Here is a 12,298-nt window from a genome sequence, read left to right as displayed (position 1 = left end):
ATCCCCATTAACTGTTAGGAAACAACTGTGTTTTACAAAAGAAAAAAAATAATCAATCATAAGGTATTCACCAGATTTCCCATGTTTGAAAAACTTCCCAGCCAAAAGAAAAAAAAGAAAAAACCACCCGGAAATTTGAGGGATAAACCCTAAAAAATCTATGTGAATACAGCTTCAAGATTGAAACGAAATCGGGAGTGTATATTTAGCATTCAAAATTATCTTTATTCTATTCTAAACGCGCCGCCGTGAGTTTTAGGATTTCCTCCGTCGACTTTTGCGCGTTGGCTGGATCTTTCGCGACAGATTGCCAAACCTCACCGTGCCTCGGCTCGCTGGATATGCATTTGCTGATGACGTCTTCTCTTTTTTCCTGTTGGATAGACGAGGATGCATTAGACATGTTTCATGGCCACCAGTTTGAGCGATTCAGAAGTTGTGAATGGTAGGGAAGGGCTTTTCTACTTACATCTGTACCATGTTGCAACAAGAACTTATAATACCACGCCCACACATCGCCCAAATCGCTATTCGAGACAATGGCCTTCTCAAACCATGTCATTGCCTTATCAAGTCTTCGCTCACCCCAAAAGATGCGCGCTACTGTCACGAAGAGGATAGGATCATTATCCACTTTCTTGATGGCTTCCAGGCTTCGCGGCTTCCGGTGAGTCCGCGGCTCCAGGTGCCAGATACTCTCGCTCCATAGAAGACCTGAATTAGGGACTTCTCGTAAAGCTTTTGCCATGAGCACTTTGGCCTGTCCTATGTTATTCGCACGCCGTTCAACACGCACGGTTTCAGTCCAGAGTTCCGCGTTCTTGGGCACTGCGAGACGCGCTCGGTCGAGAATAGATCGTGCCTTGACGACAACCCCTGCTTTTTCTTCGAGGCGAGATGCGAGGAGCCACAAGGGTACGGATCTAGGGCACGCCCTGGTACCGGTTCCATATGCTTCTCTGGCCTGGGGGTATTTATTTTGTTCTTCGTATATTTGGCCTTTCATCATCCACAACTTATCGGCTTTAGGGTAAAGCTGAAGCCCTTGGTTGGCGAGGTCGAGAGCCTGTTCCGTGTTTCCTAACTGGCGCTCGAAAGCCACGCTCTTGATCCAGACACGGTCGGTTCCAGCTTCGCGACGCGCGGTAGAGAGGAGTTCCCTTGCATGTTCAGTCTGGTTCGCATCTGCTTCTAGCTTGACGGCCGCGAGCCAGATGTCTTCATTATTTGGATTTTGATTAAACGCTCTTCCGAGTACTCTTCTGGCATTGTCAATTTCACCAGCTTGCCATTTTTCCTTGGCAAGCTGCATCCACAAATTCTCGCTCTGTGGGCAGGCTTCCACAGCCTTCTCCAACAACTGCCAGAGGCTTTCCTTAGTGCCATGGTTACGTTCCAAGTCGGCTGCAGCAAGCCAGATAGTCTTCTTATTGACAAATACTCGCAGCGCGTAAGCATATATCGCTCTCGCAGTTTCGTATTTGGCCCTAGCAATGCTCCCTCTCGCGTCTTCCATCCAGATATCTTTCCGATCATCATCTTCGTCCAAGCCCCAGCCCAAGGTTTCCCGAATAATAGCAGCGCAAGTAAGGACTGCTCCTTCTTCCTCACACTTTTCCGCTTCTCCGATCCACTCTTCTCGTTTTAGCATGGCAGATTCCCTTGCTAATTCTTGGACAGCCCGTTTCATCACGTTGACCTTGCCAGCAGTCCCCATTTGTTCTTGTAGTCGAGCAGCCGCAACCCAAACCTCGTGGCTAGTTGGGACTGCCTTTCGCGCAGCATTTAGGACCTTTTGCGCATTTTCTGGGGTTTCAAGACGAGCCAAGGCCAGCCATAGCTCCACTGAAAGAGGTATCATTTCCGTTGCTTTGGCAAGAAGAAGGCGTGCATCTGCTGGGTCTTCTTCAAGGTTAACGGCTTCCTTCCAAATAGCAACAGACTGTGGAATATGGAGAATTGCTTGTCTAAGAACATTCTTTTTGGCCCGCGGGTCTGATTCTAGTCTCATGGCCTCAATCCAGAGCCTAGTTGAGGTGTCGTTATTTTTAATCGCGTTGGCCGCAATGATCTTCGCATTGTGATTATCATTAAGCCTTATATTTTCCAGCCACGCATCTTCACTTTTCGGGCATAATTCACACCCTTTAGCAATATAGCTCCTTGCAGCAACGATCCGGCCCGCTATTTCTTCTAAACGAGCGATAGCTATCCATCCTGGTGCATATTTAGGGTTTGTTTTAGTGACTGATTCCAACAACACTCGGACTCGCTTAATATCTCCAATTTCCACTTCCCCTGCCTTCAGCTCGGACTTGGTTAGACTTGTCAAATAACCCTTTGGATCGATGTTGGTTGCGCTTCCAGCTGTCGCATCGCCTGTCGACCCCTGAGCAGCCTGATCAAGTCTAACCTGAAGGACTTTATCTCTCGCAGCACCAATATCTGCAAAGTTTGTGATTGTGCCATCCGTCTCCCCACGCGGTACTACAGTTTCTGTGCCGTCTTCAGCGACAGTAGTGCTGAATTCTGTAGAATCTCTTGCGCTAGCAATAACACTATCTGGTACGGCATAGAATCGATTTCTCAAGTTTTGCTTGGCCCGTCGGTTTTTCCCCGTCAGATCACCGACCTCCGGGATATTTGCCCAATCTTCATCGGTTACTGTAGCTAGGGAGCGTTTGAGGTCTGCAAATTGCTGCTGGATTTTGGGGTTGTTTCGTTCGTATTCTTCGCGCTCTTGTTTTTCTCGAGCTTCCCTAGGGTAGAGAAAGGATTTTCATGTCGGCAATCTATCCAAAATGCTTCATGGAAACACGATAAACCCACAGCTTTCAGAATGATAGGATTGGAGAGATAAGCTTGTGAAAAGAAAAAAGGGGAGACAAACCTTCTTAACTTCCGCCTCCTGTCCATCTTTTCATCCACCTCCTGATATATGCGATCCGCCTCGTCATCATCCCTGTCGTACTGTCCGTATGCGAAGAGGCCAACCTCATTTTCGGGGTCTTGAAACCGGTCATCCTCCTCCTCTTCAATTGCTTTATCAGCCTTGTCCCCCTTACCCTTTTCACCTCTATTTGACGAGCCATATGCGGTTGGAGGAGCTGCACCGAGTAAAAGTGCGCGTTTCGTCAGGGCTTCCTGTATCTGCTCTGGAGTGGGACCCTCCCTAGCTGGGCCCAAGTCTGACCGAGTGGTGAATCCGGTGGCACCCCGGCCTAAACCAGCAACATAATTTTCTGGGGCAGGCTGGCTGAGAAAGTCTTTACGGCCTGTCATAGTGTATCAAAATATTACACAAACTTTTAGTTCAAGGAGAAAGAAAGCGAGATAGCTGAGATCCGGCGGAGCTTTGTTGCATCTGAGGGAATCGTATTTTCTAGCCTTCACCCAGCTATCTCGGAGCCCGCAACAACATAAATCCGGATATGCAGCAAAATCACGAAAATTATTCTCATCCCACCATGAAGATGCGACAGAGAGGCAGGAGTTTAATATTACCACTATTCCGACTATCTGGCCGGCAGCTGAGCAGAGCAAAGATGCCCAAGGCACTATCAAAGAAGCGCAATAGCGCTTCCCAGGCAAGCCCTTATGCTCAGGCTGCTGCAAAAACCAAGGCCGCAAACAATGTGTTCCGTATGAATACAGACATTGGCCAGCACGTTTTAAAAAACCCTGGTGTTGCTCAGGCTATTGTGGACAAGGCAGATCTAAAGCAAAGTGATGTATATGCTATCCAACGCCGCACACCCATATATAATATATACATATTTTAAGTGTCGTTGCTAATTTGATTTTGTAGACAGTCCTTGAGATCGGCCCCGGCACAGGTAATTTGACTGTCAAAATACTAGAGAAAGCGAAAAAAGTCATTGCTGTCGAGTTGGACCCACGGATGGCTGCGGAAGTTACAAAGCGAGTGCAAGGGAAGCCAGAACAAAAGCGGCTTGAAGTTTTACTAGGCGATGTGATCAAAACCGACCTTCCATATTTCGATGTCTGCATTAGCAACACTCCTTATCAGGTAAGCTAAAATCTTCAATAATTTTTATCATGAGCCTTTGGACAGAATGTGATCATAACAATGTGATTGATAACTATTAGATCTCCTCTCCTCTAACCTTTAAACTCCTCGCTACCAACCCTGCACCACGAGTATGCATTCTCATGTTCCAACGAGAATTCGCAATGCGCCTTTTTGCCAAACCTGGCGATAAGCTCTACAGCCGTTTATCTGTGAATGCCCAGATGTGGGCAAGAATCGACCACATCATGAAAGTTGGGAAGAATAACTTCAAACCGCCGCCCGCCGTTGAATCCAGTGTGGTTCGCATTGTTCCCAAAAACCCACGCCCACAAATCAGTTATGATGAATGGGATGGCCTTTTAAGAGTTGCCTTTGTGCGGAAAAATAAGACGATGAGATCCAGCTTCCTTGGTACCACCAGTGTACTCGACATGCTGGAGTCGAATTATCGAACATGGTGTGCCCAGAACAATATTCCAGTCGAAGATGGGCCAGCAGAAGAGCCCGAGGATAAATCCGTGAACACGATCGAAGACCCAGGTGAACAGGAAGAAGAATTGGGCAGCGCTATGGACATCGACGATGACGGTGGGGATGTGCCGGAGTTCTTTGCAGACGAGGAGCCAAAACTTAATTTGAATGCCTCCAAAGAAAATCCAGCCCGCAAAAGGAAAGGGAAAGTACGGGAACTCGTCCGAGAGAAGGTCAGACAGGTTCTCGAGGACGAAACCGGCCTTGCAGACAAACGCGCACGAATGTGTGATGAAGGCGAGTTCCTCAAACTCTTGTGGGCCTTTAATCAGAAGGGTATCCATTTCAGTTGATCTCCCGAAAGAAAACAACAATCCTTAAGCGGCTCAAAAATTTAGATATGTGAACACCTGATTCTATCTTGGCGCGTTGCAAGTGCCGGAGTAAAAGTCGAAATCCGTCACTGTCACCCTGGACCAGAGGGCGTTCCAGCGCTGGACCGGAGATGGGCACTCGAATCTTGAAACAGGCTCTGCCAAATAAACGCCTCACTCAATAGAAGCTCGATATCTTTTTCGGTCCAATCTTTAGTCGGAAGAGATTGGAGGAACATCATTATTTCCTACTAAACATTTTAGCCTAGTGTTTCCCATTTTCCGTTTGTGGCATATAAATGGAAACAAACCTGAAAGTCCATTTTAAGGAGCTGGTCGGACCACTTGACAAGGAACGCCGCACACACGTAAAGATGGAATCGGGAGAAGCCTTGTTCCTCGGCCTAGGTTCGATATTAGCCGTGTAAAGATTCCGAAAGGAAATGAGAAGTTATATATACCATATATGTATCCCACATGCGTATGGTGTTTTGAATGCTGACCTCCCTCATCAAAAGACAGTTCATCCAGCGGAAGCTGAACTGCATGAACTCAACGCTCTCCTGTTCCAAATGCTTTGCCAGTGTGGAATCAATCCGCATCGTGAGATCGCGGAGCGCTCCAACTTGTCTGTGTATACCTGGTTGGGCATATATATAGTTATCTTGGATACCATCGAGAAGTTTTGTTAGGCACCAGAATGAATCAGCTTCAACAGCATCAAGAACAGCTTTTGGTAATTGTCCTGGGTCCATCCCCTCCTCTATATTAAGATCCGTAATATATGTCCCTAGAAAGACCTGCCAGAATGGTGTAACAAGATCGTTGATCCCCTGTACATATCCACTCGCGGGATGTCGAATAGCCCATACGTATAAAATTCTTTCCAGCGACCTTTGCGTCGCCTCGTAGCCATATAACGGGATATGAGGGTTTGTACGAGGGATATCAATACTGATTTGATGCCAGATAGCTTCATCCAAGCCTCTTCCGGTCCCACCATCCGATGTGGAACCTGCTCCACTGGGCCTATCAACAGTTGAATTCCCTCTCTCGAAAGCCTGTCGTACACCATCAAGGTACTCTTTCCGCTTTCTCTCGAGAGCTGTTACGCGACGCTCGCTGTTGGTTGGCAAGTATCCCAATAGCAGCTGCCAAGTCATCGCTCGGACTTCATCAGGAACGCCCGACCACGCGAGGTCGCGAAGTTCTGGAAGGGATACGGTGCTTGCTTGGAGAATGCGTTTGAATTTGTTGATTCTGCTTATCCGGCTTGAGTGTCCCTCTAGCTGTTTCGGGGTTCCATTTGTTGGAGGGGGTGAGTGGTTAATCAAGTGGAGTGAGTTTGCGGGATCTCCAAGAAGACTTTCTTAGCTATTTATCGCCATCACTGAAATGCATTTGAAACTTACCCGTCAATATTTCCTTGTACTGTGGACGCAAAATTTTGCCATCAGTCTTTTTCGCCGTTGGGTAGCTCAGGATGCCCCTTTCCTCCGCGATATCAGAACTATTAGCACGTAACCTCGTTGGGGATAAATTGCATTTTAGAGCTGACGAGCCATTTGAACGGCTCTTTGATCCACCTCGCTCATCGCTCACCCCCAGTTGGCGTTGAGGTCTAGCAGGTGCGTTTTTGCGCATTTTCGTAACGCTGGGGAGCCCAAATTCATCCTCATCGTCATCGTATAGGAGCTCATCCTCGAATCCGTCATCATCATGGCTCCAGTCTTCACCGACTTGTGCCATTAAGCTTGCATACGGCTGGCGATTTGGTAGTGTGCTTCCCCCTGGTTCGGTCAAGTGGGCAGAACTACTACTCCGGCTATTATTGCTAGAACGAGGTAACATTGGCGATACGTGCTGTCGTGTATAAGGCGATGTGGTCCTAAGGTGCGTAACAGTGTCAAATATCAATACCAGGGACACGAACCCACTTTAGAAGGATGGAGGTCTTGAACTCACCTCACCATATCCGCGTGGGAGTAGGATGCTCCGATAACTGTATTTGGGTCAATTGCTCCATGAGGCTTTGGTTGTTGTTGCGGTGGTGAACGGGTTTTCCAGAAAGGCGGTGCTATTCGACTTTGTTCAAGCTGTCAGTAGATTGTTTAGTATATACTTGGGCGGGGGACATACGCACTCTGTTTGGTCTACCAAGCAAACACGAGGTAGAATGTTAGTAAAACCGTCAGAAGAAGATTATATCTTTGCAGCTTTGCAGCTTTGCAGCGAAGAATTATGATTCCTTGCAAAAGGCGATATTCAATACGGACCGACCTGAACCATCTCCTGTTGAGCGTACAGGTTAGAATCAGCATGAGTTTTACGACACCATGTCCGTAGTGAACCATATACCTGCTGCGCTGTCTTCCTGCTCGCCATATCTGGATGCCTTCTTGGGATCGAGAGAGGTAACTACGGGAGTAACGAGGAGAGAATCCCCAGTAAAACTCAGTGCGGCGGAGGGGAGAAGAACTATATCGCCATATGGTGAGTTTAGGCGTACGATGTCATCAACGGCCATGGAAGAGCTGTTGGGTGGAGTTTATACGGACCGGCTTAGTACGGTATTGCCATCTTCCAACAACAGCACCAACTTTGTTGAGCGACAGGTGCCTCCAACGCTCCTCCAGGACGACTGCACAGAGGAAAATCCGTATTCCCCCCCTTCTAAGTACATACCCTATTATTCCAAAGGACGCTCTACGACGCGGCTCGTTCTCATCTTCGAAATACATGGAAATGGCCCTCTGGCTTCATTCTGTGATACTGTGACAATACCATACGTGTAAACACCTCAACTGCACTGCGCCGCCAGGTTGCTCCCGATTTGGATTAGCCTGCCAAGCCGCGGGTCTCCAACCTCAACTTCCTCGCCTTCTCCATCCTTGTGTCCGTTCAAACTCGCTCAATCAAAACAACACGCACACCACCAGTTGTCGTCTCCAAGCCGACTGTAGCTGAAACTTGGGCGCCTTATATATATACAACATATCTCCAGTTCATCGAGCCTTCTTGGTGTTTGGACTTCCGGGACAACATCGCCATGACTGAGCCAGAGGATCTTGAGGAAGATCTCTTTGCTGATCTGTATGCTTCTTCTACTCTACGGAAGGCATCTGACTTTTCGACCCGTCTAAAGGTTATAAATCGCTTGTACTAAGTTTTTGGAAACAGTTACGATGCAGATGACAACTCCCAGCACGCTGCTCCTCAAGCTGCTCCTCCTAGTTTCCCTGAACCCCAACCGCCCACCCAAAACGAAACGAACGCGCCTGCCGTACCTCCTCCCCAGCAACCAACTAGCGACAACAACCCGAGCCATCATACAGAACCTCAGTCGGAGCAGCAGCATTCCGTAAATGGAGACCAACGGAATAGCGCCAACGAGCCGATACCAATGACTCAGGAGAGTGATCATATTCCAGCCCATGTAGAGCCAGGAAGTCATGGGAGTCATGGAACCGGTATTAAAGAAGATGGGTAAGTTGTATCTACATCATTCTGAATATTTTGTACTGTCATTTCCTTCACATGTCACGGGTGGTGAGTACGTGTGGCCATGACCGATGCTGCGAATCATGGGGAAGTGGGAATTATCATATTTGTTTAGTTATTATTTTCTGCATCGGGTTGTTTGGATCGCTGCTGCCGAACTGGTTAATTTCTCCGATGTCATCGACTGGCATCTCAGGTTCTCGTTACAAAAAACGTGATCTGGCCCATCCACGCGTATATATTTGCTTGGCCCACATTTGAAGACAAAGCCCCGTGTAAGGAAACTTTGGCATCACACCGGGGATTGATGGAGGCTTGTGCAAGCGTGTCGGATGGGGTCTGCTACTGGGTTAAGCTACTCAGACCGGAAGTGTGGATACTTGAGAGCAAAGGGAATCGGGTGGATATGTCTTGAGGAAGGGGATCCTACATAGTGTTCTCGGAAAACCAGACAATAATCAGAACAAGGGTATCGGATTATCAGCCAGCACGCTGTGAGAAGGAATTGGGAGTCGATGAGACTTAGACGAAGCTCTTGCCAAGCGAGCCAGTTATTCAAGCGACTATAGTACAGCTGCTACTAAAAGCTTCTTGTCGATATATCTTGATAGAACAGAGCAGGAGGTAGACACTTCAGCTGTCTTGAATTCTGGGGTATCGAACAGCGTTACCTAGCTACGGACTTTTAGAGAAGCAGAGGATCTTCGGGCAGAAACAGAAAAGAAAATACAGTCGTCCCAAAAATATTTTACAACTACGTCTTATACAGGGCAGATCTGACTTCAGCTTTGCATGAATGCATATCCGACGATGCTCTTGAGTGAGCCGTGTGCCTGAGAGATTTCAACCCGTCAACCCAAAAATCCGTTTGTAAAGGAGTTATATGATTCCTCTCTCAAAACCTCACAAATGTCCAAAATTACAACAATTAACCCAACCCTTGCAACCAAGCGTCCCCGCGAACGAGACTTGTCGGATCAGTGCTTGGTAGTGAAAGCTAAACACGAGAATTCCGCCCCCTCTCACTGGTTTCAGCCGCGGCCAGGAATCGGAATGTTCAACAACTCTGATGTTTTTCAGCAGCACCTCGTTGTATATGTCGGCACTACCACATCTCATGTTTACCTACATCGCTATTCTGTCTATTCTGTTTTCTACTTATTTCTTTGATTGATTTATTAGAGCAGCCGTTTCTGCTAATTTCTACTTATTTTGGGGGCATTATGACTAATAGATCTATATAGCAAAATGTTTATCGGAGGGCTGAATTGGGAAACAACTGATCGTATGTACCCAAACCATTCCGGGAGAATTTATAAAAATCTGACCACAGATGTTCCACCTACTAGAATCACTCAAAGACTACTTTTCCCAATTCGGGGAAGTCCAAGAATGCACAGTAATGCGTGACGGCGCCACCGGGCGTTCAAGAGGATTCGGCTTCCTTACTTTCAAAGACCCCAAGACTGTGAACACGGTGATGGTGAAAGAACATTATCTCGATGGCAAAATTGTAAGGATCAATATTTTCTATTGGTTTGCTATCACCTTAATCAGATGTGAAATAAATTGTGATAGTTTGCTAGCCGTTGATATCTCTATGAGAACATCTAAGCTCACTGAAATAACAGATCGACCCGAAGCGCGCCATTCCTAGAGATGAACAGGAGAGGACAAGTAAAATATTTGTCGGTGGAGTTAGCCAAGAGGCAACCGAACAAGACTTTAAACAGTTTTTTATGCAGTTTGGTCGCGTTGTGGATGCTACCCTCATGATCGATAAGGATAGTGGTAGGCCTAGAGGGTTTGGGTTCGTAACCTTTGACAGCGAGGCAGCCGTCGAAGCGACCCTCTCAGGACCGCTAGAAATCCTCGGGAAACCGATAGAAGTCAAGAAAGCACAACCTCGCGGGAACATGAGGGAGGAGGACGATCGAAGCAGGGGTTCGCGCCGCGGTATGAGAGATCAGCAGGAACGTTTCGGCAGGGACAATGATCGCTCTACCGGGCAGGAGAATTCGCAGCAGCAAAGCACACAAAGTCAAGGAGGCTTGACGAGTGGAATGAGCCCGCAGATGATGGCACAATACTGGCAGCGTATGCAGCAATATTTCGCGCTAATGCAACAACAAATGGCTGCCGCCGCAGCTCAAGGCCAACCTGCTGAATTCCACCACATTGGAGCATGGCAGGTATGAATCCTGCGATGTTACAACAGATGAGCGCGATGGGCGGCATGGGTGGAAGCGGGTCTCAAGGAGCTATTAGTGCTGGCTCACAAGTCCCCGGTCTCCAGGCTATGCAAGGCATGATGAATCCTGCTATGATTCAGCAGATGCAGCAGATGCAACAGATGCAACAGATGCAGAACCAGGGACAGGGACAGGGACAGGGCCCGGGTGGACCTGGATTTGGAGCTGTTGGAATGGGAGGACAAATCAACACGACCATGAACCCTGGACCAGGTCCAGGCCCTGGTATGGGAGGAAACATGGGAGGTATGGGTGGGAATGTAGGTGGGGGACCACCGGGTGGAATGGGTGGCGGCGGCGGTCCAAATATGGGTATGAGCGGGCCGAGTGGTAGCTTTTCCGGCCCAAGAGGTGGCCCTGGGTACAATGCTCAAGAGCAAATTGCCTTTGAACAACAAAAGTACGAACAGCAACAAGCACGCAGGGCCATTGAATCATCTCGAGGATTTGCCCCGTACCAACCAGGTGGCCCGACCTCCTGGGAAGGAATGTACGATGATGTCCCACAACCAAATATTCCAACTGGTCCACAGGGGGGTGGCAATATGAACCGAGGTGGAGGGGGTATGGGTCGTGGAATGTCACCAAATCACGGTATGCCACCACAACATGGCGGTGCTCGGCCATCATCTGGGAATAACAAGAGCATAACACCGCAACCGCAAAGTGCGCCGCCAGCAAATGCACCTACTGGCCCAAGGAATGCGGGGAAGCCAGGGGCGAATTACCGTGGTGGGGGACGGGGTGCTCATCGGGGATTCCATCCTTACGCTCGCACTTGAAAGGAATAGGATAATGAAAATGGATTGGATGGTTTAAGTAATCAAAGAAATATAACGATGATAGAAAAAAAGGCTTTCTTCCCAGCAAGTCTGGTTATTTTGATGTTTAATCGCACGATTACGCCATAAAAAGCATGACGAGATTTCTCTACTTGGCGATCATCCTGCAGGAACGTTTGGTGACCGAATAACTACGAATTTTCAGGCGGCATGTCACTCCAGCCTCCTCTAAATAATTGCGACACGACCTCAACTCGCCCACCGTTTATGTTTGTTCCTTACTTTCTTGTTTATTGTTGCTTACCGATGGCTCCCCAACGCTCCCCGTTCGCTTCTGCCCATTTTCCTTCTTTTTTCCATTTCAACTATCATCTTTTCACCCCTGGACCGCCTCGGAGTTACACGTTACGGAATCCTCCAGCAATTGCGGCTCAAGAAAGTTAAATCGAATGAAGCAGTTAGCAGCCTGTATCTTGTCCTACTCTCTCTACTTCTCTCGCGGATACCTGGCTCCCAACCAGTTGGATCAAACAAGTGTTATCATGTCAAGGCCCCCATGTTATGTTCCTTCTCATACTTTTTCTCTTTTTCGATCTGCTCTCTATTTTCCTTGTTCTCTCTAGGCAAATATCAAATCTTGTGGTTCCTTCCTTCTTTTTGCCCTGTTCGAATCTGCGTTGTTCATCTGATTATTTGATCCGTTTTTCTCGAATTGTAATTTCTTTTCTCATTTCTTTGGCTTTTTACTTTCCCTCCTTCCTTCTCCTTCTTGAGTTGTATTGTAATATATCAATATTTTACCTAAACAAGACGAAAAGCACCATGAAACAAAAAAACGAGACAACTATGCAGTTTTATTTCCCCCGAAATCAAAGTTGACTAGAC

The 12,298-nt window shown here is 47.7% G+C and overlaps 5 protein-coding genes across 5 annotated transcripts; 3 read left to right on the top strand and 2 right to left on the bottom strand.

The window, feature by feature from the left end:
- Positions 1–229: 229 nt before the first annotated feature.
- Positions 230–3,282, bottom strand: HCBG_00834 (pre-mRNA-splicing factor; the record flags this gene model as incomplete). The annotated part of the gene is made up of 3 exons (XM_045427884.1): positions 230–373; positions 470–2,759; positions 2,891–3,282. 3 exons carry the CDS (start codon positions 3,280–3,282, stop codon positions 230–232), a joined length of 2,826 nt encoding a protein of 941 aa, XP_045291859.1.
- A 210-nt stretch (positions 3,283–3,492) lies between these two features.
- On the top strand, positions 3,493–5,204 carry HCBG_00833 (dimethyladenosine transferase dimethyltransferase; the record flags this gene model as incomplete). Its single annotated transcript, XM_045427883.1, has 3 exons — positions 3,493–3,731; positions 3,809–4,030; positions 4,111–5,204. The coding sequence occupies 3 exons, from the start codon at positions 3,546–3,548 to the stop codon at positions 4,855–4,857; spliced, it is 1,155 nt and encodes a 384-aa protein (XP_045291858.1).
- Positions 3,965–7,405, bottom strand: HCBG_00832 (GTPase activating protein GYP1; the record flags this gene model as incomplete). Its single annotated transcript, XM_045427882.1, has 8 exons — positions 3,965–5,126; positions 5,190–5,282; positions 5,340–6,232; positions 6,291–6,766; positions 6,844–6,963; positions 7,022–7,031; positions 7,159–7,170; positions 7,237–7,405. 8 exons carry the CDS (start codon positions 7,403–7,405, stop codon positions 4,971–4,973), a joined length of 1,929 nt encoding a protein of 642 aa, XP_045291857.1.
- A 522-nt stretch (positions 7,406–7,927) lies between these two features.
- HCBG_00831 (heterogeneous nuclear ribonucleoprotein HRP1) lies at positions 7,928–10,577 on the top strand (the record flags this gene model as incomplete). Its single annotated transcript, XM_045427881.1, has 7 exons — positions 7,928–7,971; positions 8,059–8,364; positions 8,814–8,873; positions 9,149–9,199; positions 9,624–9,664; positions 9,729–9,892; positions 10,011–10,577. The coding sequence occupies 7 exons, from the start codon at positions 7,928–7,930 to the stop codon at positions 10,575–10,577; spliced, it is 1,233 nt and encodes a 410-aa protein (XP_045291856.1).
- A 20-nt stretch (positions 10,578–10,597) lies between these two features.
- Positions 10,598–12,269, top strand: HCBG_00830 (uncharacterized protein; the record flags this gene model as incomplete). The annotated part of the gene is made up of 1 exon (XM_045427880.1): positions 10,598–12,269. One exon carries the CDS (start codon positions 10,598–10,600, stop codon positions 11,411–11,413), a length of 816 nt encoding a protein of 271 aa, XP_045291855.1.
- Between the last annotated feature and the right edge of the window lie 29 nt (positions 12,270–12,298).

Source organism: Histoplasma capsulatum (assembly GCF_000150115.1).
Source record: "Histoplasma capsulatum G186AR genomic scaffold supercont2.1, whole genome shotgun sequence".
NCBI classification, from domain to species: Eukaryota; Fungi; Ascomycota; class Eurotiomycetes; order Onygenales; family Ajellomycetaceae; genus Histoplasma; species Histoplasma capsulatum.
The sequence above is the reverse complement of the archived record's forward strand: the minus strand, read 5'-3'. Positions and strand labels throughout refer to the sequence as shown.